The 26641-nt window shown below is 36.3% G+C and overlaps 1 protein-coding gene across 3 annotated transcripts in view; it reads left to right on the top strand.

Annotated features, from left to right (window-relative positions):
• Positions 1 to 26641, top strand: part of FBXW7 (F-box and WD repeat domain containing 7) — a 180377-nt gene that overhangs the window by 88258 nt on the left and 65478 nt on the right. The window contains exon 1 of one of the 3 annotated variants that reach the window (XM_086611547.1): positions 8937 to 9083. The exons of the other annotated variants lie outside the window; for them this stretch is intronic. Coding sequence (XP_086467673.1) covers positions 8937 to 9083 — 147 coding nt within the window. Of the gene's footprint in view, positions 1 to 8936; positions 9084 to 26641 lie in introns of those variants that run through there. 3 annotated transcript variants of the gene reach the window in all.

Genomic DNA, 26641 nt, shown 5'->3' on the forward strand with positions numbered 1-26641 from the left:
AGTGGAAGAAATCAGATTTAAAATATTTGTTGTGGATCCCTTGGTTTTGCCAAATGTAATAATATTGTTCCTTCTCTTTAAGCTGGACTTAATCCAAAGCAAGGACACTTTTAATTGATACCTCGAGGCATTCACCTGTCTGCACAGTTTTTGGCTTTGGTGTAAACCACTAGTATAATATATCCTACAGCAAGTACGCTAAACGCTGTGTTTACATCTATGCATGTGTATCTGTTTTGGAGGACAGACTATTGAAACTCTTCCTATGCCATGCCAGTCAGAATTAGGAACTGCTGCACTGCATTTCTTTGCTGGCAGAGTTTGAAGTCAGAGTATCAGACAGCCAGTAAACTCAAAGCTGGATTTGGTTGTCCATGTACAAAAAGTCAAGTTCTATGAAATACTTAAAGGCATTTTAAATAATAAGTGGTATTTGAACAAATCAAAGGAAGAAAAATACAGGCAAGGCTTCCCCTTCCTCCAAAAAGCAAAAAAAAAAAAAAGAAAAGGGAGGTGAAAAAAAAGGAAAGAGACAAACAAAAGATTGAGGTGGCAATCATAGCAAGCAAGGCTGGCAGCCTTTCCACAAACTACCTGCTTTTTTCTGTATTCTAGGCATTCTTTGCTTCACATATCTTCAGCTTTATAAATAGCCTCACACCCCTTTGCAGTATGCTGTTAACCAGCTGAAAAGGATTATATAGCTTAATTTGGTGCTATCGAATGCCAGTGTAACAATCAGTTGTTGCATTTGTTAGATTTACGTGTATTTTACACTTCTAGATTTCTAGTATGAGAAACACAATGTTGTATCAAAGTAGACTTTGATATCTGTATTGTTTCAAACATACAAAATATAATACTTTGCATTGTTCAACCTTTTACTTTACAGCTAATATAAAGAATGTTGCTGTGTTGTCAGGCTTTATACAAGACATTTTTTATAATACTGAGTAAACGGTATCTAGACAGAATTTTTCACTACAGAAGAAGAAATTTTTTTTTTAGGTGAATTAGGTGGCAGAAATATTTTTAACACCTTTCTGATCTCTTGGGGATTGTTCCTTTTCCCATTTAATATATAGAAAGGAAGAAATATCTAAGTCCGAAACTAGTTTTTGGCAGTGCTTTTGGACACTTCAGAAACTGATAATTATGTTTTAAATATTTTCATACTGCCTTGTGTATGTTTTGTGCATGTATATATGTAAGTAGAGAATTTCTCATTGCAAGCCTTGTATTTTACATGGAAGGGTGATAACAGTGATAGGAAAAACTGAATTACTGTATGGAAAACTAGTTTTTCAGTTTCCTATCTTCCTTTTTCATAAAAGCAGCGTCCTTACTAACAAAACCACCCGCTTTCTCTTCCTCCAGCTTATCATCAGCTGGGAATTTGACTTGCGTTTTAATCCAGTGTTAAATATTGCCTGACTTCTCTACCTGTTGTTGTAGTTCTTAATTCTTGTCTCAGCTTTATTTAACGGTGCAACAACAGCATAAATAAGTGGTCAGCAAATAAATTCCTGCAGAGCAGCTGTAGCGATTCTTTTTAACAGCTGGTGCAACTCTGACTAGACCAAAGAGTTAAACTTGCTTATCCAACAAGTCATATTATAGCCAATGAGGACAGGGCAGACATTTCTGGAATACTTGTAAAACACAAGATGATGCAGCTAGATTTTTGTTACATACCTAGAATATTTTCTGAAATGTTTAATGAAGAAATGAAGGCACATGCTTTAAAGATAGTTAAAAAAAAAAAAAAGTGACAACAACAAGACCCCATAATACAGTAAATAAAGTTAGGAGGCTTGTGGAGTAAAGCCAGATTACCAGGCATCTGTTTACAAATGATTGTGTACTTACAGGGGTGTCTAAACGTGGTAGGAATTATTTTTTTTAAAAATGCATGTGGTAGGGTATGTGTTTTAATTGTATGATAGCATCATAAGTATCGATCCTATATAGTCTTGCCAATATGCAGTTTACTGGATAGTCTGTGTATTTCTTTCACGAACGCTTAATGTGACCTTACAAAAAGTGAGGTTGTGCAAATGATCCCTTGTAATTCGACAAATGCTCTTTTGCACTAGCACCGTTGTGGCTGAAGGCAGATCCCACGCCTGTTATTGCATGTACCTGCCTGTTCCTTTCTCTTTCTTTTGAGACGAAATTCTATGTTGTTGAGATACCTAGGAAGCTTTTATCATTGATGTCTCTTCAGAACCCGTATTGCATGCTAAGGGCTCCATGGACAAAGAGACATGGTCGAATAGGTCATTGTTGCCCAAAGGTGAAGGTCTTGACTACTCTGCACTTCCAAACACTTTTTGCTTTTTGTCTTTTGTTTGTCTCATCATGCATCTGGCTTCTTTGAGAACTGTTTACGTTTGCTAATCTAGTGGAAAAATAACTCAGCAACAACAAAAATTGAGGATTTTTAGGTGTCCTACTTACTGGAGTAATTTCAGAGCTCAAAAACCTGACGAGAGCCAGTTTAGAGAAAGTTTAGAATAAAATGGCCAGAGCAAGGAGGGGAGATGCCACTCTTCTCCTGTTGCTACCAGCTGACCTGTTTGTCTCATTTCAGCTCCAAAGAACATCAGCTGTGGGACCAAACCAACTCAGTCGAGGTCTGTTATTTTTGAGTGACAGTCATTCAGACTGACTGACATTGGTGGTCACAGTTAGAAACGGAAACGAGTGAACCCTTGCTGTTACTTACTCTGTCCTACTGCTTGGCTTCCCCAGCAGGCAAAGCTGATGTAGTTAAATGCCATACACAAATATTGAAACACAGTAGGTCAAATTTGAGTATGATTTCGTTTCTCCATGCGCTCCCACTCAGATGCCAGGATGCTTAAGCAGATACGAGCATGCATGTAGGCATGAAAAATGTCTAGTAGGTATGTTTATCTGATGATTTCCCTTTGCTGTGATATACTTGATATTTCCTATCTTCCTTGGCCTCTACTAGTGGATTTCTGGGAATGCTATCTTGTGGAATGTGAAGAATTTGTCAGACAGCAGCTTTACCATCATCCTTATCTTTTTTTTTTTTTTTTGAACCTTTATAATTTTTTTTCAGTATAGGAATGTCATACGAGTTGGACTGTCTTGCACCAGCAGCTGCGAAAGGCATGTATCCTTCTTGCCCTTTCATGGCAAAAATTTTAAAGTGGCTTTTTTGTATTAGATAACAACCTCTTTCATCTTAGTAGTTATTAATGGCCATGTCTCATTACGATTCAAGAGCCAGAATTATAACCAGGAAGTATCATCTGAGTGAGTCAAACTTAAGAAAATCTGGATTCTTCTTCGCTATGTTACTAAGCTTTGTTGCCAAAGAAAACAAAACTTGTGCAGTTGAGACATCTGCCTGTCATTGTCTTTCTTCCTTTCCAGAGCTTATGGATCTCTTGACTAATTTTCACCCAATTTGCCAGAGAGAGATATTAAGATTACACAAGTTTTCAAGATAACTAGAGGGTAGATAGGAAGGGGAGAGACTTCTTATTAATGTATCTGCTGAGGAAGTCTACAGGGTGACCGTCACCTGGTGAGACAGCATTGAATCCGTGTGGAATTGGGTTTTGCTCTGGCCACATGCACAGGTTCGGTTGACATTTGTTCCTGATTTTACACCATAGAAGCCATTTATTAGTCAAAACTCATAGTAAGGCATAAGCCTGAAGTAAAACTTCGGTATGACTGGACTGTTAAGAATGACCCTTCCATGTAGGTCCCCTGATGTTTTGGGACCATAAGGCCTTGGAGAAGCTGTAGTGTAATTCAAGCACAATTCAAACTGGCATGACAATCACACCTGGAGCCATGCTTCATTCATTCTGTTGCTCATGGTACAGCAGGTCTACACTTGTTTTTTTTTTCCCATGAAGCACAGACAAAGCCATCAGTTCACATGTTTTACTAGTACTTTTGCCCCTTTTGCATACTGTTCGAGTGTACATTTTTCAGGAAATTCTGATCTTGTGAGATCAAAGTGATCCTCTCCATTGATTGCCTCCATACCCTCTTCAGGGATCTGAGTCATTATGTTTTCTTATACATTCAGGATTTGTATTGGGTAAACTTGGGTATGATAGAGACTCTAGAGTAGTTTCTTCTTTTCAGCACCACTAATACAGTTACAGTTAGTTTTGTTCGGCAGTGACTTTTTCTAAACAGCTTATTCATTTGACTGTACAAAGCAGGCTAATGTGCAATGTATCATTTGGGAGCTATTTGTGTACTGGTATGAGAAATCTCTCGCATAAATAAACCTGGGACTACAGTTGCTATGTAAGAGTAGATACTCGTGTAGTACACACTGCCTTGCTTTGATAATAACATGTTCATCGCTCTTCCCACACGTGGGCAGGGACCAGCATGAATATCGAGGGAACAATAAGACATGTATATAATGTAAATTATAGTGCATTCTGTATGCTACAGCTATGCAAAGCTTACTAAAAATGTTGTTTAGGAAGTACATTATCAAATATATTCCAAGGATTATTATGCTACTATTATTATTTTGAGACAGTGGCTTTTAAAATGCTGCAGTGCTCTGCTTTGTCCATTTGAGGGCAGCTGTTCACCGATGTTAAGAACTGTGGAAAAACTGTCTGGGGTTCTGCTTTCTGCATTTTAATCTTTCTGTGCTTGTAAATACTTCATTTAGGTTTCTCTAGGTCTTGTACTGTTCCATCACCATATTAAAATGTCCTGAGTTTGTTTATTTTTTTCCAGTAATGTTACTATGCAAAACAACTGTCAGCTCTTCTGTAGAGTTTGGGTGAGCTGGTTTTTGTTGTTGGCATAAATTCTTAGGTCCATGTCTTAAAACCGTGGCCTTTCTGAGTTGAGTATACTGAATGAGCTAGTTAATTTTGTAACATTTGCTTTCTGGTAAACAGCTCCTAAAAACCTCTTCTATGAGATCACTTTGAATTACTCTGACTGGAAGGTATAAAAATTATTGCTGCTTACTACATGCTTTGATTATACAAAGATGTTTCTTCACTGAGCTGTCCAAAAAAGAAAGAAGTCTTCTGGATTCTTAAGTTTACACTTAATAGTCCATGATGATCTCAAATTAGTATTTTCAAACTCAAGTTTTCAGGCACTTTTATGCATCTAAATAAAATGATCTGATTTCAAATGAGATCTTCTGATTAAAATGACAGGCAGGCACTTAAAAACATCATCGTTAGAAATCAGCCCCACTTTATTTAGAAACAGGATGTTACAGAAATGTATTACAAAGCATTAAAACTCAAATTTTCATAGTTTCATATTTGTCAAGTTTATACATGTTCTCACCCTGTATAATATAAAAAATACACCCTTTTAACGATAAAAGCAAAAAAGTGGCTCTTCAAAATTTACATGTAGAGCTTAAATTAGGATTGAGTGTATCATAAATACAAAAATAAGTGATACTTGTTGTATGCAGCATGTTCCTGACACTGCTGAGATAGCCAACTCTATCCATTTTTGTCTTCCTATTACACCTTCTTACTGCTTATATTAGACTGTTGTATTTTCAGGCTAAGGACTTTCAGTTATCAAATGTTTATACCTGTCCAGCATAGCTTGGGGCCTTTAAACATTAGAGACAATAATACCTACAGTCAGTAATGTGTGGCAAATCTAAGACAAAAAAGAAGTGATGATACGTGGAAATCAAATTGGAACAACAAGATCTTATCTGCTAGTGCAAGTGGTTTTTTTGCAAGATGATGATAAAAAAGGGGGAAAAAATAGGCAGAGATAAAAACCGAAGCTTTTTCTTATTGCTATTGTAAAGTGTGAAATCTAGCGTTGTAATTTTGTATAGAACAACAGAAAAAAAGCGCCTTATTTTGCTTTGGTTTTATCTGCTTAGAAATGGGACTACATTGAATGTGAACATGATGCTTTTTTTCAGCCAGAAGTATGTCACTTTGGAATTTCCTCTAGAATAGTTTGGAAGTTCCTAGGAAAAACTAGCATACTATTGGGACTTTTATCTCAAACCACAACAGAAAAAGGGCTGACAGAGTTTTGTCTTTTCAGAGGGGTGAGAATAACGTGACTGGAGACTTGTGCTGTGAGCGGTGCTTGGAGAACGCTGTGCTTCAGTCTTGTCTGCTCCCAGTTGTATGTAAATCTGTAAATGGGCCAAGTTGTGTTCCTGTTTTGCACACTGGTTATAAGCTAGTATAAAAAAAAAAAAAAAAAAAACAAACACCAAAAAAACAACAAAAACAAAAACCTGTAAAGTAGAAGGTGACTAGACTCTGATATCAACTAATAATGGCTGGTCCTTTGCCACACTGTCAAATTCTCCTTTCAGTAATTGCGGAATGAAATAATATTTTAAAACTGAGTTTATTTCAGCTGTTTCTCTTAGTGCACACACACAGGCATTTCTGTATGCAATTAAATGAAATATCAAGTATTTATTACTGAGGCTTGCTTTGTACGAAATACTGTATCTGATCTTGTTGTGTTACCTACATGTTACTCAAATCTCAAATTATATCAATATAAATACATTTTGGTAACCTTCCCACTTTGTTAGAACAATTGAGACAGTGACCGACCGGTACATCAAAAATGGGAAGCTTTGACCTGTTACTTCTTTTTCAGTGATACATCGATAGGGATATGTGAGTTGATCTCTTTCGTGTTTTTGGCTCTGTTCTTCACTTTAGTTATTCAGAGTACAAACAAAAGGCTACTCTTTTGCCCTCTTTGAAGCACTTCAGTGAAGTTTTCTTATTTGAGTGAAATTGAGATCCCAAGACACCTTTCCAAAGTCTTCTAGCCAAGTGAAAGCCTAGTATTTGTTCTATAAAACATGAAGTAATTCAGGATGAAGCTATAAACTGTGATCTAATGATATCACTGTTGAGTACAGGCTAATGGTAAACCTGTTTTGGTAGTTTATAGGTTGAAGCGTAAAGAAGGAAATGTAAAGAGTCTTTTAGAAGAAAACGTATATCTAAATGTGGTTTAGAATGGCATTTAAATGGTATGGTAAAAAAGAAAAAAATAACAAAAATCAGTGCATGAAACTACTGTGCCACCCAGCATTCTATCACAGCATTTCTGTAGGCAACATCTGTAAAGAAATAAGGGGGGTTTTGTTTGTCTGAGAAAGAGATATTTTGTTGTAAGTGAATGCTTAATGTAATGTGTATATACTCGATGAAACATTAAGGATTTTTACAGGTTTTGGTTGTGTTGGTTTGTTTTTGTTTTTTTTTTTGTAGAAAGCATTTAACAGACGAATGTGTGGTCAGCAGAGGCTCTATGTGAGACAGACATGCTTACAGCTTGGCTTTTTGAAGGGGAAACAAAGGACTGAGTGGAGATGCTAATACAGACGTGTTTTAATGCTGTCTTTTGTCAAGTTACAGTCTTGTGCTTCAAGCATTAAAGCATTACTACACTCCCTCTTTTGCCCTCACATAATTATACAGTTAATTATCTTTGCTGGGTTGTGCACAAAGGGACTTGTAATATTTCTTAATGATCATTTATTCACTGTGTTTTGGGCTGTACCGACTCAGTTCATACAAGGGTTTTGATGGCTTTCTGCGTCTCTTACCAGCAATTTCCTAAGGCGTTTTCACAGGCTTTTGTCTCTTTCTACTTGGTTTTGCTGAAAAAGGTTTTCAAAATTTGAATGTGTTTTTAAGAAACATGTCCAAGTGTAGGGATTGGAAAGGGATTGTGGGAACTTAGAGGCGTTGTTGGAAAGATAATTTGATCAAGACATTACTTAAAATGAAAGTAAACTAGTTGCGGGTGATCTGAGTAATAGACGTTGCTGTCCTAGCTTCATTTGGTGAAGTACAAACTTTTTTCCTGAAAAATGGCCCTCAGTCAGGTTTGTTACTAAGAGCAGGCAGCCCTCTCCCTACATCCTTCAGGGGACACTGGTCTCAGAGGAAGAGCCCTTTTCCTTTCTGCCATTGTGATGGATGGGCCTGAGGAAACCGGTACCAAAACCAGTGATGGCCAGAAAAGGGAAGACTATTCCAGTACCATTGCATCCCTAGAGCCAAAGCCCCTGGATGCTGCGCCTCCCACAGCAGCAGGGAAAAGGGAGGAAGTGCAGGCTGGAGTACCTGTGCATAAGTAAGGAGAGCCAGGAAGAAGGAGCTAAAAATCGTAGTGTAGGTGAAAATACATTGATAGCCTCTTCGTTTATTAAAAGAGCAAGTTTTGAGCCAGTATCTTCATTTTAGGGGGACTCTTTTCTTTTTTTTTTTTTTTTTTCCATTTTTGTTTCCTTTTTTTAACTTATGGACATAGCAATAGATTATGTTTGTGGAGACAGTGGTTGAGAAACAGCGAAGTCCAGGTCAGCTTTTTAGTTACAAGCTGTCAGATTTTAATGAGAGTCCAGAAGAAGTCTGCTCGGAGAGTGGTGGAGCTGATCCTGCAGTAACACTGTTACTGTCTTGAAGGTTACAATCTCCTTGGATTCTCCTTCTTGACAGCACAATGTCAACTTGTTAAAAAATAACAAAGAAAAAAATTTCTACCTTTTAAAGCACAAGCATAAGCAGCTATTAAAACTCCTGAAGTCATGATTTTCTTCTTTTTCAATCTGCCAATCCCTTTTTGGAGAAGGGCTCTTCTGACATGGCAGGGGAGGTCCACCAGCTGTTTGACTGGCAGGAGCAGTCTGCCTGCCCCTTGGTAGTTTAATTCCTGGCTATACTAGGATAGCTTGCACTTCACTGAGCAGCAGACAGGTCAGGACACTTGGCAGGAGAAGGTTGAGAGACAAAGGCAGGAGGCTGTGGGGAGCTGAATCACCAGTCTGAAACTTTCTAAAAAAGAAAAAAAAAAAAAAGAAATCATGCAACTTTAGAAGTGAAGTTTTTAGCAATGTTCTTGCATTATTAGTAGACTTGACAAAGAACGATAAAATGTCCAAAGCTGGGAAAACTGCTGTCAACCATGGCTTGGTTCCTGTTGATCTTAAAAGTACCAAAGAACCTCTGCCACACCAAACCGTGATGAAGATATTTAGCATCAGCATCATTGCACAGGGCCTGCCCTTCTGCCGCAGGCGGGTAAGTCTAAAAGTCTTTAAAACCTGAATTTTGATCGCTTGGCTTGGAGCTCAGTGCTTTGTCATGGTGCATTCATTCCATGAGGAAATACTTATGTCTGCGTTATCTGTTCACTCTGGGTGCCATAGAGGAGCCCTCGGGTCATTTACTTCAACAATTATTGTGCTTTAATTTAATTAAAATCCATACCTGTTGTCTTGGCTATTACTTATTTAAAGGGACATGCCAGAGATTCTTTTATAGTTGTAAACCATATAGATGAAAACAAATGCTGTACAAAACAGGTGCATTCATAAATGTGTATGTTGCTTTTATTCACTCTTTTAGGTGATGTGGATATTTGGAGTAAAATCCATTGAATGCAGTTCTGAACTGTAGTGGCATATGCGATTTGTAGGATACTTAAGTAGAGAATTTAGAGATGTTAAGTGAATTAATATTTAAATGCTTTCAGTAAGAATTCTTAAAATACAATTTTAACACTTTTGTAACTCAGTAATGGAAATAATATTTTTGCTGTTACAGAAAATAAAAATAGCATGTTACTATGTGGAGGTTGCGATATAGTTTATATATAGACAATCCTAGCCTGACAAACTATCACGGGTCTTACGCTACAGCTTCAGGAACTATAGGAATAAAGTGGCTCTTAAAGCACATTATATGAGTTTAAAAAAAAATAAAAAAGTCTTTTAAATTTTGTTGTCTCTGTAATATACAATCTTCAAGAAAAAGTGAGTATTTTTAAATCAACTTACATCATGATTTCATTACTCAGTTTGCATACTGCTGACTTAATATTCTTTAAAACTAATTTTTCTTCTTTATTACTCTTTGGAACTTTTTTCAGTAAAATTATAAACAAATTTGCTCTTCATAAAGAATTTTCCCAACACTACTTTGAGTTTTCTATTGCTACTGAATAAATATTATTTCTATTTATTGATGAAAGTTTTAAAATTGGGCTCAGCTTTTGTAAATGTGCTGGCTTTCCTTGAATGTCAACATACTTCTTTTTAGTAAAATTAGTTAAATCACAGATGAAATTTAAATTTGACAAGATCACCCTCGAAAGCTTGATTCCTTTTTAACTGTGTTGCTTTGAATGTCTGAGAGTGTTTAGTGTATGGAAAAGGTATAGGGCATGTGTTAAAAGCTAGCAACATAATATTAACCTGCAGCAATGCAAAAATTAAAACATATATATATACACGTGACTGTTTAAAATAGGATCATGTATGTTTCAGAAAAGTATTTTTTCTGAAATTAGGTATTATGTGTGTGCTGAACACTGAATAGGAATGTTTCATAAAGTTGAAAGTGATAAAGTAACCCTGTATATTTTAATAGATATGCTTTCAAATTTTTTATATGATTTGAGAACGGTTTGTTTGAAAATAAGCATTTGGAATATGTTTGGATAGTTTTAGTTCCTTTGTCTTGGATAAAGTACAGTATACAGCGTAGAAGATTAGTAGATACATTTCACAAGTCTTTTTGTGACTATATGAGCACATTATACTGTTGGAACTTTAATGCTGATGCTTTATGTGTGTATTTTCTGTAATGAGAAGTGCGGTCACACATTAGCTTATCACAAATATGAAACCAATAGTTTCTAAAGCAGTTCTCTGAAGATTTTACATTTTTCCAAAACAGCCACGATCTATCTCGGTTGTCCTGTCCCATGCTGTGTTGAAGTGGTCAGTTTAAAGACTCGGAGATTTTAGGTCTAGGAGGGTTTAAAAAGCTGTTCAGCATCTACTTTTCTTTTAGCATTAGGACTAAGGAGGAAATTAAGAAATGCTGTAAATGTATGTTTTACCAGCTAAGCTATCATCAATCTATTTAAGTTTATCTTGTCTTCTGAAACTAATAATGGTCAGTGTGATGGCTGCTGATAGTGGAAAAGATTAGAGCTCCGCCTGTAGTCTTGTGCCTTGCAACACTCAAAGCCTGCGTGTAACTCATACGATTACCATATTGGGTCCCTTCCATGCTGACACATGTAGGTTGCATAGGAGAGCTGTGTTTTCATTTCTACATATGAAAAAACAAAACAAAACAAACCAACCACCACCAAGAAAAAAAAACAACCCAATTTTGGATATCAACAGATGAGAGAATCAATAATTTTGTTATGTAGGTTTATCATTTTATTAAACATAGCAAGAACCAAAAACGTATTTTCATCTGAGTTCTGAGACAAAGTCTTCACCAATATGCAACTCTTAGATTTTTTTTTTTTTTTAAATTCTACTTTTCATTTAATAGATAAATGCATTGAATTATTTAGCATGTAATGTTTAGACTTAAACTTGATGTGCTTTAGAACATAAGCTACAATTTGCTTGTAGGTTGTTGAGCTGGTAATACATCAATACCAACTTTTTCCTGGCAAGTGTATGATTGGGCCATTCAAACACTGACCTGACTTAAAGATGATCGACCTTCTCCTTGTTTGAACTCATTTCTTGCCCTCCTTAATTGTACACTGAACCAAGCAAAACATCTTTAAAATGTGTACTGTGATCCTTGGGAGTAAAAATACTTCCGTTGTGAGAGCTGACAATTCATAGCTTCTGCATCCTCTGCATTAGTTATACTGAGCTCCTATCAAGAAGCGCACTATAAATGGTCACGGGACTTAACAGTTTGCCCTTATGCATTTTGTCAGTTTGCTCATGCAGTTACAACACTTGTCTGCAATACTACTAATCTCAATCCAGCTAAAAATAGTATTACTTAGCATTCTTTGTGTAGCGCTTGAGAACAACTTTAGAGCATAGCTCTGGAAGTACTGTACTTAGACAATAAACGTGTGTATTCCTTCAAAGCTGTCACTGAAAACATTGATCCAGTATTGTCAAACATAGACACAGCTATGGTCTTTTAGCTGTTAACATGTCTTCTGTAGGCACTGAAGTAGATTTTGCAGTATAACGTGAAGAAGCAATGAATACCTCTCAACTAGTGTGCACTTCAGGTATCAGATGTCATTTTGCTCTTCAGTGCCATGTAACTGCAGCTGATCATTGAACATACTTACAAGGCAGTCACATATGTTCCAAAAACCAAGTGCTGTATTTTGTTTGCTGTGGTAAATACTTCCAGTTGACAAAAAAATTAGTCTCTTAGTTAACAGTGTGATTTTTTTCCCTTGGACTGCTCCTAAACCACTAACAGTAGAAGCGTTTTTCCTTCTGAACTGTTATAGTTCTTAACTATTTTAAAAGCTGTACTTTAAAAATACATCTTTTCCCTCTTTAATTTTCCATGTTTTTTCCTGAAAATTCCAGTTGCTCTTGGAGGTTGCTATATAATTTCGTCATATTGACTATATGTTTTTAAGAAGCACCAATAAGCTGGAGAATTTGTGAAAGTGACTTGTTCGCTTGCCGCATTCCTTCATTTCACGTGGCTTAAAGTAGCACTGAATTGTTACAAAGCAGGGGTTTCAGTGTGCACCCTGTGGTATTCCAAGCTAGAAAAGTCAAGGTAATGAATGTAGCCATTTTCGGTGCCCTACTCTCAGAAACACCAAAGATACTGTTAAACTGTACGGTTTCCTGAGAATAGTGTCACTACATGTGGATATGTTTCACCCTTTAAAATGTATCCGACCAAACTGTACCAATTCATCAGCTTAGTTCATCAGTTAAATGCTTCCCTCTATAGGATGATTTGTGTGTTTGGTGCATGTAGGATAAAGCATTTAAGCACAGATTTATATACTGGCCTGTGTTTTTTATGTATAAGAGCATCCACTGGTCTGAACGCGTTACATGTGGTATGAGTCTGTTTGTTACTACAGTAGAGCACTTGGAATGAGACTCCAGTTCATTTTCCTTCTTCTGATTGAGTGGTATGCTAATAATTTATTTAAAATACTAATGCGCCTTATGCATGAACAACTTCACTTATTTGGACTTGTTTCTTCATCTCTTCATTTCTGTGTTAAAACAACCAAAACACCCTTGTTGCTGTCAGTCGAATCTATGTAAATGGTTGCGCCAACAGTTTAACCAAGTTGTCCATCTGTTCAGTTTTTCAGGGAAATGCAGTCCTGAATTTTTCTGCAACAAATCATATTTCTTGCTTGAGTACAGCGCATTATTTCATGGATGATAGTACAAAGTTACTTAATGGACAAAAACCTATTTAGCTTTCTCTGAAATTATATGTCCTCCCATCTTAGACTTCCCTGTATTTCAGCTGACTTTGGATCGGGTCCTGAGTAATTTGAAAATGAACTAAACTATTTTCCCCTTAAATACAAAATGGAAAAAAATAAAGTAAATCTCTTTTTCCCTTGGAATTTCTTAACCCTTTGGTAAGAAGAGACTGTCGGAAAAGCATAAAGAAAAAATGTGGGAAAATGTGTGTGTGTGTGCACATATATATGTGTATATATGTGTATAATTTTCAAACTTAAGGGAGTCTTAAGAGTCTGTCACTAGTAGATAAATCAGAGCACTCCCACGCCTGTGTCTTCTACAAGAGACCTTTTAGTTCTGTGCTTTGTGGAAGGGAACGTGCATTATGGCCACTGATGGTAAGAAGCCTCTTTGAGTGACTGTCAGAAATAACTTGCTTTCAAAACTGTTTTAGTCTTTACCTCAGATTCCCTTGTTTAGATTAGGATTTGTCACCTGAATGGAAGTACAGATTGTAGGCTGATCAGTTGATATCTACATGAAAGGAAGTTTGTTCTTGTCCGCTGTGCTTGTTTCTCATAAAGGTGTGTGTCCATTGCTCTGGATATCCAAATATTCACAATAAAACCAGCTCTATAGAGGTTTTACTTTTCATTGTCAAACTTCTAATTTATAGTGTTAGTTTTCTTGCTTTTATTATTTTTGGAGTTTCAGTTTTGGAAGATCTTTGAAAGGAAACAAAAGTACTTCAGAGATCCAGCAGAAGGAAGTTAACTGAAAAGGCAGATGGTTTTGAGTGGAAAGGAAGGAATACTGAAAAGTTACAGAAATGAGCAAGTCTAAGTCTTGTGTAACACTCTGTCTAGAGGGTGACTCCTTTTAGAAGATAAATAATCTTGAATAATGAACTATTTCCTCTCTTTTTTAAAGTATATGCAGTATCTCCACTCTGAATCTGTGTTTCCCATTCCTTTCGTCTCTTCTCATAAGTGGAATAGAAGTTCTTCCTGTGTGAGGTGATAGCTTTGAAGAAAAGCAGTATGTTACTTATTTTCTCAATGCGGAGCAGAGGCAGTCTAAAAATTATCTCCTTCACCCTTCTTTTTTTTCCTTCTTTCTGCAATTATCCCTTTCATTTTGCTTGCCAACCAGTTGACTCTGTACTGTACTTGAGAGGGAATAACATAGAAATCACAGAAGTGGAAAAAAGTGGACAGATCCTCAATTATCTGGTCAACTCAAGGTGGGTGGTTCAACCTCAAGTCAGCTGAAGAGCCCTGTGGTCTCCCAGGCTATACTTAGGAGAGGTTTGCCAAGGCATACCAAAATCCATTTGTATTTTTTAACCTCAAAATCATGGATACAGTCAGATGTAGCCAGTGTTTATGACTCTGTGGAACTAGATACAGGCAGAAGTATGCTTCTGTCTACCCCTCCCCTTCTGTAGGGTGTTACAGAAGCTCTGGGCTTAAGATAGCCATTTGTAGGAGGGAGCACTTAGTTTGCTGTTCAAACAGCTGTTCCTTGTGTCCCCTGGAAAAAAGCAAATTGCTCGCTAAACTGTGTATGTCTAGTCCAACCTGCTGTACTGGGCCAAAAATACTTGGACAACCTTTGACAACTTGCTTGGGGGTTGGGAGGGTGGGATGTGTTTTGTTGTTCTTTTTTCTCCAAACCTCTGCTGCACCATGTGTTAGCGCTCCCAGAGACTGCTTTTTCAGAATATTCAGTGATCCTCTGTCACCATACTGACTCTTTGAGAAACACTTTTATATTTAAATTGTTCTACTTATTTCTGGCCAAGATAAAAGCAGCAATCAGAAACTCATTTATATTTAACACTAGCTAAAATGTTTTTCTTTGTGGTTTTGATGCATTTAAAACTTCCATTTCTCGTGCAATGAGCAGTGCCGTCTGTTACAGACTGATGCACGGGTGCAGATGTTAAAAGCATGTTACGACGATTCTGTAGTCAGTCGCTTCCCTTCAGGAGGTGTCAGAAGGAAGGTTGCCTGGGCAATTTTACTCCTTTGTGCCCAATTGTTTAGATGTCTTTAAAAACCTTTATATTTATTCATATTGAGCTATTCATACAACGCTGGATTGACTTTGTGAAAGCTTTTTACCTGCTTAAAGTCTGTCTGTGTTACCGTCTCGAGCTGTGGAGGTTATAGCATTCAGCAGAAGAGAAGAGAATGGGAGACAGTAGTAATGCCATAAACTGACCCAGCTGCCTCTTTGCTGATTGATGATGCTGGAGAGGAACTCATGAAATGTGTAATTAAATACTTCATTTATTGCTTTGAAACTTAGTTGCCTTAACCATGAATCTCCTTCTTCTCTTTTTGAAGTCTCTTGTATCACTTAGTAAACACTTTTTGTCCTTCTGCAACAAATGGAGCCATTTTAATTTCCTGAACAGATGTTTTTCAGGTGTGGGGAAAGGATACCTTCTGAGGAAAAAATGTTCTGCAGTGTTGTGACTATCTCTTAATACAGAAACACAAAGAGGGCAAATTAATTTTAACTGGCAATCTTTGTTCTTCCATTCCCCGGATTTTGAGTGGAAATCAAACTGAACTCGAATGACACCAGACAAATCGTAAGCAGGGTTGTAGCATCAGGCTCTAAGATCTCTGCCACTTATCACAACCGATTGATCATCGTTCCTTATATGATGAACCTTTACTGGCAGGGAATGGTGGTTTTGCTAGTTTAAATAGTTCTGCTCCTCAGAGTGAAGATCCCACCTCATTCCTAGTTTTGCTGCTAGGCTTGTGTTTTTCTACGAAACTGTCTGAAGCTCTGGTCTGCTCTGTCTCACTCACCCTTTGCCTAGTTTTGGACTGCTAATTCTGCTTTCTCCCCACAGCTTCTCATTGATATTCATCTTCTGTTAAGTGGGTGTCTTTTCCTGATCTCTCCCTTTACTCCCTTTCCAGCTCCTGGTACACTTATCTTCGTTTCTTGATAAAATTGTTTGAAAATATAGTTTTGCATAGAGACAACAGCGGTATCTTTCTAAGCTCTATTCAGGTATTTTATAATGTTACTCAGTTGTTTGAAAAGGCAAGAAAACAACACTGGAGTTGACTTGACTTTCCACTTTCTTTATTTTTACTCAAGGAAGTCTGTATTTTTGATTTGTTGTGTACCTTAAAATATTTTTTGAGTAACCAGTTTGATTGCAAGGTTTCTTGGTAAGAAGATCGAGATGGTTGCAGATCATTTGTATAGTCATGTGTGGTTTGATCACATGTCAGAAAAACTTCTAGTCACTCATCTCTCAAATGGGCATGATTCTAATAGTAAAATATACAATCCATGAAGTAGGGTAATGATTTTTCTTAAAAATTCAGAGGATAATTGCAAGCTGTACTATATTTTTAATGTACTGCTAGTATACATGTTTGTGAGAGAGAAGTGCTGGTTATGTATGTCATATGAAAATGCTGATTATGTGCAAGAAGGCAATACAGTAAATCTGTTTTCAATAACTTTGCGACTAATGTAACATTTTGAAGCAGCAGGCAAAATTTTTGTGTGTGATGTTCGTAGTTTGTTTTGTAGATCATATTGTAATATATTGCAAGACCACCAAAGATCCTAAACTGATAGATAAAGGGAGAAGAAGAATGAGTTAAAATGCATAAACTGTACTAAAAGTCTAAATATAATCTTCGATATATGTTCTTATAAATTATCTGAGTTTAGCAACACTTCCTTAACCCAGTTTATTTTATACTTAGTATCAAAGGAACTCATGACACTTGGTAAATGCTAATCTATTAAATTTCTTTGTGAGCTAGGGAAATGTTTTTGTTTTACAGGGAATAGTGTAATAATGTGGCAAAGACAGCAAATGTTTTGTGTTGTAATTAGTAAAACATGCTTCTTTCTCTCATCCCTGTTTCAGACGGTTCTATTTCAGATAGTTTATTAAGCCGCATTGCTTTGCATATGCAAGGTAGTAGATAGCAGTTGTAAATTGCGAAAAAGAGGCAACTACTACGTAGAAGACTCAGGTAGGTAAAAAACTTATTTTAGGAATCTGTAATATGTAAATATATGCAAATTCGAGACCAGGTATTTTAATATGCATGTCTTCCCATGGAATTTCGAAAATTGCCTTTGATTTCAGTTTCTGTAGTCAGCATATATTTCAGCTTATAATGTAGCTAGTGTATAATGAAGGTAATCGGTTGCAGCATACCACTCTTAACATGGTATCATGTGGGATCTTTCCTCATAATTTAGATGCCCCTATTTATATATACAGCATGGGTTTAAAAAACATGCTTTTATTGACAAATATTACTATTCATGTTATAAAAATATTGTCCTAAATGCTGTATGAAAAGTTGCCACTGCACAGAAAGCTTACTGCTTGTAGACATGACAGACAGAAGACAAAATGGGAATAGAAACCTAATGTGTTGTTAGCAGCTAGAAACAGAAAATTGTTCCTTGGCTCACAGGCCGGGAGTCTGTAGGTGACACCATAGTGCTCTCTTCCTAAGGATACTCTCCCAACATAATTTTACTTTCTGAAAATTGAAAAAGAAGAGCAGAGGAGGTGCTACAAAGGTATTTTTGGTATGATTTTAGCACCTTTTTTTTTTGCCTACTTACCCTGTATTTAGGCAGACTTACTACTACACTTAAATAGTTAAGATTTTGTTGCTCTAAGTCAATCTGCATGATACAGTGTTCTGTAGGTGCAAGTGGCAGTATCTTCTAAAACATGTTGCTATTAATAAACCCTAACACAAGATTACTTCTCATGATAACAGCAGCAGCTGGCAAAAATGTTTGCAATTTTAACATATTGCAGCACTACTACATTCCGTCTTGCATTTCTCCTGTTGTTCGTTGTCAGTGAGATTTCAGACTGAATTCTTACCATTAATTTCTTCATGATCTCGCTGTCTTCCCCTCTGTTGCCTCCTCTTCTCCAAATCCTGTCTCGATACCAAGCTATCAAACAAGTCCTCTACTATCTAATGTCTATTCTCTCTGCATAGCTTTTCTAAAGCATGTCTCTCTCCTTTCCTGCCTTTCTACACCCACAGTGTTCCTGTCCTTTGCTTCTCTGCTTATGCCGCATGCAGTTCTGGGAAGCCCTTCCTGCCCTTGCACCTCCTTAAATGCAATGAGGAATTATCTGTAGCTGGCTAGTCTAGTATTTCTTAATCAAACCAGATAAGCTATCAGGTTGAAGAAATACAAACATATAGCTGCTACAGCATATATTAACTAATTTTTAAAATACCTGCATTTGGGTTTAAGTATAATAAATTGAGTATTAAAATATCACGTCAATCAATTTCCACTTCTTACCCGTGCTTTGTTATCTCCAGGAAGATAATAAACTCACATAGTTGGTACCAATTCTCTTACAAGCATCTATCCTGGATGCTATTCAAAGTATACCTTTCTTTTCTGGGAGGAATGTATTTGTTTTAAACAATAATAATCTTCTGTTTGTTTCATGTACTAGACATGTAAGCTTGCCACTTAAGGCAAGAAATTCACATTAAGGCAAGAAATAAGTAAGATTATCTAACAGACACTGCCCATGGCAAAATGCTAATCATACAAATGAAAGAAAGTGAAGCTACATCATCCCTTTAGCCTATGGCAGGATCTGTGGTGTCTGTGGTATGTCTGACTGAGGTTTATCTAACAGTATAAAATTACTTCTGTTAGAAATTGTTAGTTTTCTCATCATATTTGAAATATTATGTGTTGAGGTCACTTGGCACTATAAAAATTTGACACTAATTGCAATTAATGTGAGGGCTGAAATTTGTTTCCAGATTTATTAAGGACATACGTCCATAGCAGTACTTCCTGACTTTGAAAGAATATGGATTAGATTAATAACAGCAGCTATTTTGGTCTGTGCCTAATTTGTATGTAATATTATGTGGATTAAAGTTGCAAAAGTAGATCCATTTTAGGGTTTGTTGATGTTTTTTAAGACACCCCTCCCCCTTCATGGGTTAGAGAAAGTTTGTCGTAATTTTATTGGAATTATTCCTTTTAATTGTCAAATTAGTTTGCTGTAAATTTCTTTTAGTTTCTTCTCTGCTTCTGTTTTCTTGTTGCATAAAGAGCTGGTCATCATGGGGGAAAACTTGAGTGAGTTGTAGCCATTCCCTTGTAGAAGAAGAAGAGGCAGCTTGAACCACCTGGTACCAAGCTGTGTGAGTGATTGTGGGTTTCCATGAGATCTGTTGGCATAACTAAAGTTAGCTTTCCTAACTTTAAATGGCCTGCTTATTGTGCTGCCTTACTGAGTGAAATTTCTTTGGATCATCTGATTAATGTGGATCGCTTTCTGGACCTGGCACCACCTCAGTTTGTTACATCTGTTCAACCTGTCTTCCTTGGTTTGTCCTGTGCATTCCCACAAAGGGTTGTATCCAGATGCAGCTGTCTTGCACACACAGTATTAAGCCCTGCGCCAGCCTTGAGATTTCTGGGAAGGCATCCAAACTTCTGAGAGGGTCAAGAGGAAATAGTTTCCTGTTCTGAAGTGCTGGCCCATTTAAGTTGGAGCACACAAGTGAATGTTTTAAATGTCCAGAAATACTGCGTATTTGTCTGTTTATGGCCGTGTTTAGCAGGTCCAGCCTTACTTTTCTCAATTTAGGAAGAGTCTGTGTCAGAAGTAACGTATTCTTTCTGGTTGTGGAGAAAGTAAATGCTTGAAGACATCTAAGAACATCCTCAGGGAATTAATTCATTCCTGAAAACACAGCAGTGAGGAGAGGTGGGTGCAGAAACCTTCACCTCGCCACCATACACCCTGCCCCCTCACCCCTGACTTCTTTCTCTCTTCCTGATACAGAAGGAAACCTGCAGTAAAAATTCTCACTGGTCACGGGAGTGCAGGAACATTAAAAACCATAATTTGCACCCCTCTCCACTAATTCAAAGTGCCTTCCTGACATGGGGGACCTGATTTATAGAAACAGGTAGCATTGGCAGCTCCTTGCAGTAGACACATAGACCATATGAATTCATAATTGCTGAAGATTTTCAGGATGTTCTTTGGGCTTCGGTAGACAATTTATATCCCCTGAGGTTATTCAGACATAGTTACCCAGACATAATAGGTACTGCAAGCCTAATAAAACTAATCTTTCGAGAGACATCTGTGTTTATTTGCTCTTAGCGTTGTCTGTCTTTTGCGTATGTATGTTGATATCAAAATTGAGCCATGTTATTTAATAATTGGCCCTAAGGCCTTATATTTTCTTGGTGATTTTAAGATTTGTAATTCAGATTTGCACTACTTCAGCATGAAAAATGTTAGTGAGCGACAACCCTTTAAACTGAACTGTCTTCTCTGTGAAGAGGTAACTGTAATCTTCGTGATATAAACATGAAAATGTGTAAATTTTTTTACATTGTTTAACGAGTGTATGCATAATATACAGTATTTGTATACTTATTTTGTACAAATTTGTATTTGTGTATTTATATATTTGGAAGAAGGTAAATAGAATCCTTTTTGCAAAGGTACCTGTGTTGACACAAATCAAACCTCAGCAGGTTAAAACATAAGACAGAATTATTGAAAAAAAGTATACTCAGTAGTGGTTTTAAATGTCATTGAAACTATTTTCCACTGTTTCTCTAATTTTAATTTCAGATTGCCTGTATTTTAGAGTTGTTCTACCTTATTCCTTAGCCTTCAGAACCATGAAGTCAGGACACCTAATATTTGTGCATTTTCATGCAAGAAATTCCTTGGTGTGAGGCAACATAGGACACACACCTTGTTCTTGATCCATTTTTTCTGTATTCCTGTAATGTAGCACAAATGTGAAGCTTTGATCTCTCTTTACCAGGAGTTTTAACTTTCCTTACAGAACTTTGAGAAATAGTTCGTGTTTTGATGGTATGGGTACATAAGGGGAATCAATATTCTGTGGAGTCTTGAGTCTAAACTGTTGAAAATCTGAAGTATTGATTTATTTATTTTTTTTTTTAAGCTTAACTAGGAGAGAAATTTTGGGGAAAAGAGGAAGGAGGAGGTAGAGAAAGGGAATTAAATGCAAACCTTTTCACTTTGAAGATACTATATTCCCTTATAGATGCTTCCGATTTAATTTTCTGAAACAAATACTGAAATTAGGGGGAAAAATAATTATTGCTACAAAGTAGCCAACAAAATGAAAGCAATTGAATATATGGCTTTTTTTTCCCAAACATGGACCTCTTTGTATTGTATATATCTTAAGAGAGTATTGGCCAACTATTTTGTTCTAATCTTTTAATTAGCTCAGCATGATCAATAAACTTTCTAAATTTTCTCTTAAAGAACAAAAAAATCAGTGTGCATTTCAGTAGATAGGACACATAAATGTATGTTATATTTGAAGAATCGGAGTGCCAGATATTGGATGTGGCTTTCCAAAGCATGTAATGACACAGATCACAAAGCTGTTGCCCTATTAAAAACCGAATATATGCAACCATCTTTGTATTTCTAAAAGAATGTCAGTTGCTACTTATAAATATGCTAAAAACCTTTCTGAACTTCTGAATTCCTTTGACAGTGCTTGTGAACTTCGTGGTCTATTTTTAAAATACGATATACAATATATAATTTTCATTCCGTAGCATGCAATATTAAAGCTAGTACGTAATTGCTTCCTTTCTTCTTCCATTCAGAATTGGGGAGTCATAGCATCTCGTTATCTAATACTACTTAATAACAGTCCTCAGAATACATACACAGACATAGATACTGTTCTTTATTTCTTTCAGAGCTGTTCTTTCATTAAGAGTTTTAAGATTTCCTTCTTGCTTCTTGCCAATAAGTAGTGGCAGTGCTGCTTTGTAAGACTCTGCCCTTGGTTTTGTGTATCTATCATAAGCATATCAAAAACTGTCAAACACAGAGGCTTTATCTGAGCTGTTTTAGGTGAATCCTCATTAAGGGTTTCCACAAATAGACAAATTAGCAAATTTACTACTATTATCCAGCAGAACAAACCTTAAGTTCCTCCCTTTTTACTTTCCCTTCATATTATCTTATATTCTACCTTTAAAGTAAACAGAATTTTTTTCAGTAAAAACAAGCACTCAATTTTCAATAGGGAAAATACTGAATGGGAGAAACAGTGCGTATTGTCTTTTAATGTATTATAGATAAGGAAACTTTTTTTCTGTCTCTGGTCCTTCCTCCCTCACCTCTGAAAAATAATAATGAAATAAATTCTCCCAACTTACTTTCAGCACACAGTTTCTATTCTGTACAGACAAGAGAGGAAACAAGAACCAAGGTGTAGTTTTAAGCAGTAGCTTTATAAACAAATGTAAAAACTTATTCTTTCATTATGTCCTTCCATTCCTTGTTTCTTTCACATCATGGGTGGCTGCTGTCATAGTCTCCAAACTTGCAAACATTTGCTGCTGAGAACCCTTGTCTTTCCTTGTTTGACTTGAAAAAGCAGGAGTAGTTTCTTTCCTGTTAAACCGAAATGGAAAAAATACCGGCATTGAATGCTGGCCATATATCAGGTTGCAACAAGTTGAAGTTGGTGGTCTCTCAGATGATACAGAAAAGATGTTTCAAGAACTGAATGCTCCTGATATTCTGACTAGTTCCTGGTCTAGAAGGCATCTGCCACAAAGCCAAAGGCAGATAAAGCAGCTCTATCCTATCCTAATCGTATTGGGAATAGTATAATTTCTTTTGAGAAGGGAGACCTCTTGAAGGTCCTGTGATCCTTTCTACTTTTCTCTTCTGTCAAGTTTTCATACTAGTGACACTTCAGGAATGCGTTTTCTTTTGTGGATGTAAAATTCAGTTGTTGCATCAGTATAGCTTGTTTGTTAATAAATAGTCTCAAACCGAAATCTTCCTCAGGTTTTTGCTGTCCTGTTTTAAGTAAAATTGTATATATTTATTTTCCAAGTATGATAAAAAAATTTTAATACATAAATGGAACTGGAGATAATGGAAATTAACTTATTTTGTGTGTTATACATATGTTATATATACATATGTTATACATACATTTTTTATTTGGAATGAGGAAAAAACCTGTCTGGGATATACAAACTCTTTCTGAAAGTGTAATTTTGCCTCTGAAAATTTATTTACCTCATTGGGTCCAAATAGTATTCATTAGATCAAGATTTAGAGAAAGGTGATTTTAACACACAGAGGTAACAAAAGGTGTAGGCAGGAGGATGAAATACTGCTGCATAGAGACTCTCTGAAAAGATAATTTGAGGGCACTACTTTGTAAACAAAATTCATTAGGTGTTGAAAAATCACCACTGCATTTAAAGTGCAAGATGTGTTTTCTTCATTTATGAATGACGATGCTTGAGCTCTGAATTACAACTGTGTTTATTTTCATAAAAACAAACAAAAAAATTCCTAAATGTGATTCTCCCCTAAAACCAAAATGAGAAGTGGTCAGGAGCATTTGGTAGATTACTCTAAATGAAAATTGTGAGAAATTCAGCTTATCTACAGATGGAACTGAAGCTGCACTTCGTGTGGTCTTAGCAGTGATTTAGTTCCTTTACAATGGTTGCTTGAAGGGAAATGGCATTTTCTGCTTCACCAGTGGATGCTTCAAATCCAGAGACTGTTTCGCAATATTATAGTTATCACAGGATGGAGAAAGCCCGGCACTGCCACATCCCAGGCTTGTATCGTAGACACAGTGTTGCTTTGTTGCCTACAAATGACACGAAATACACAGAAAGTGAGACTGACAAAAGACAGAACAGAAAAATGAGTGACTAATACCAAGCAGCCAGAACTGTATTGCTAAAAATGTAGTTGTTTCTGTGTATGCATGTCAGCAAAATAGCAGTTATTGAAGTATTTTTTTAGTACTACCAGGGTGGCAGTCCCAGTTGACAAGAACTTTACATCATTTTAAAAAGTGACACTGTAGGTTATACAGTGAAGTCTCTTGAACAAGAACATATTCTTGAGAAAGAATATATCATGACTTGTTTGAGAATCTGTTCATTTCCTAAAAAGAAGTCCTGACACTGAGTGTTGGACAGCCAAACTATGCCATAGTTCCTTTTTAAATCTTGTTTCGTGTCTTGCTTGCAGTCAAAGCTGCATTCGTTGTAGTTACACAGATCTTACCTCTAGGTGCCACCAGTATGATAGAAATACAACCCCCTGTTCTTAATCAAAAACCTTTCAATTCACTTGATACTGAAGTTGTAAGTAGAAACTTCTTTCATAGAAAAGAAACCCCCAAAGAGGACGTGGTGGTTCCCTTGAGTGCCACCTTCCTTCATAGCTCTGAATGCATGTTTTAAGGGAAAGTTCCCATATAGTGTCTTGATTGACACTTTTTTGTAAAAAAAATCATATGACTAGGCAGAGGAGAAAATAAAATACACAATGGTGCAGATATTGTCACTGAAATAACTGTAATAACTGTTTTTTGAGATTTATTATAAAACAATTGTCTCATCTTTTAAGTTCCCTTCTTTCTACTTGCATGTAGGTCAGAAGAGAAAGCTTGAATTTTTTTTTTCCCATTGTTAGTAGAGAATCCTTTGTATCTTATCTTTATGGTTATGGAAAATGGGTTTTTGCTATACTTAGCATGCCATTATTTATGTTTTTTTTTTTTATTAGAAACTATTTCTTGCAACAGTTTGTCAGTGAAGGGATGCATTACCCTGACCTTGATGAAGAAGCTGTGAGAGAAGTCCTTGTAAACTGGATTCTTAAATGCATAGATATGTGTAAACACACAAAGCTACAGTAATTACAATGTAGTAAAATCTGATTGGAGGGGGTGCTGTAAGTTCAAAAAATGAGAGATTGTCCTTAAGTGTCCTTTTTCACCAGTTTTGTGAAGAATGCAGATTGTACTGAAGCTTGAAGTTTCTCAGTGCATGTATTTCCAAAATACATCATTCAGAGAACCGTTTTACACACTTTTTCATAACTGTTGATAATCGAGACTTAATTTTTCCTTTTTCTTCTTGAAAAAGTTGTGCTTGTATGCAGGTGACTTGAATGGTCTAATAGACATGGCTTTAGTCTAGGATGAAAATTATCACCAGGCTCTGCTAAGCTAGCTGGATTTTTGGCCTGACCCAGAGACATCCGTGATGTTTTTGTCAACTACAGCATGTTAAAATTGTCCCATGGATTTAATAAAATGCACACAGAAGGAAGAACTCTCATGTACCATTTATTTAGAGTTACTATGCCGATGTAATGGACAGAAGAGATTTAGGGTATTTTATAAGCAAAAGAGATTTCTAAGGCACATTTTCTGCTTAAGGCTATACTTATCTTATATACCATACGAACACGTGTAGCAGATGAAATATTTTGAGCATAAATCTTTAAAAATTGCAAATTTTGCCATTCTGTTCGTGGGGTTTTTTGTTTGTTTTGTTGTTTGAGTTTTTTTAATAATTATTTGCCTCTGTGCAATGTAACATTTTATTTGTGGTCTCATGTACCCTAATTTGTTTTCAGAATGAAAAATAAAATTTTGGATCACAATGGCATTTAATAAGGGCCTTGTCATCTTGCAGCTTTTTTATGTCAATTTCACAGAATCATACAATGGTTTGGGTTAGAAGGGACCTCAAAGATCATCTAGTTCCAACTCCCCTGCCATGGGCAGGGACACCCTCCACTACACCAGGTTGCTCAAAGCTTCATCCAACCTGGCCTTGAACACTTTCACGGATCCAATTTATCATATTGTAGGAAGGGCTAGGAGGATCAGCAAGTCTTTGCTCTGGCTTGAGAGGGATTTCATAATACCGGGGAAATCCTCAAGTTACTGTAGTAATCTTTTCTACAAAGACCAGTTTCTCAAGGAAAAAAAAGCTGAATTTATCTTTTTTCTGATATTGAAATCTGAACTGAAAAGAGCTAGAACTTATTTTTTTGCCATTTATTTCTACATTTTATTGATTTTCTGCAGAAAAGTCATTCATGAATTTCTAGAGATGAAAATACGTTAGGTAGTTTATCTGAATAAATGGTATGAACATACGTATTTTTTCCTATTGACATGAACGAGTGGTATGCTTTATTCTAAAATAGCCAAAGACTCATCCTACCAGGTCTGGATAGAAACACTAACTGTAACTTATAGTCCTGCACACAACCAGACACAAACAATTTTAATAAAACCCAATAAATGTCTTTATTAATGTAATAAATTTACTCATATCATACATTGCTTCTCTTGGGTTTTTTGGTTACTGTTTTCAAATGCAAGCAAGCTGCAGGTATTTGAATAGAGAATAGCTTCTTCCACTGTTGTCTTGCCTTATGTCTGTAGAACATACAGAAAAGTAATACCTTATGTTATTCCTTTATTTTTCTTCGGAATAGAATCATAAAATCTCGTTGTCTTTTGT

The sequence above is a fragment of the Tauraco erythrolophus genome, chromosome 5, assembly GCF_009769465.1.
Source record: "Tauraco erythrolophus isolate bTauEry1 chromosome 5, bTauEry1.pri, whole genome shotgun sequence".
NCBI lineage: Eukaryota > Metazoa > Chordata > Aves > Musophagiformes > Musophagidae > Tauraco > Tauraco erythrolophus.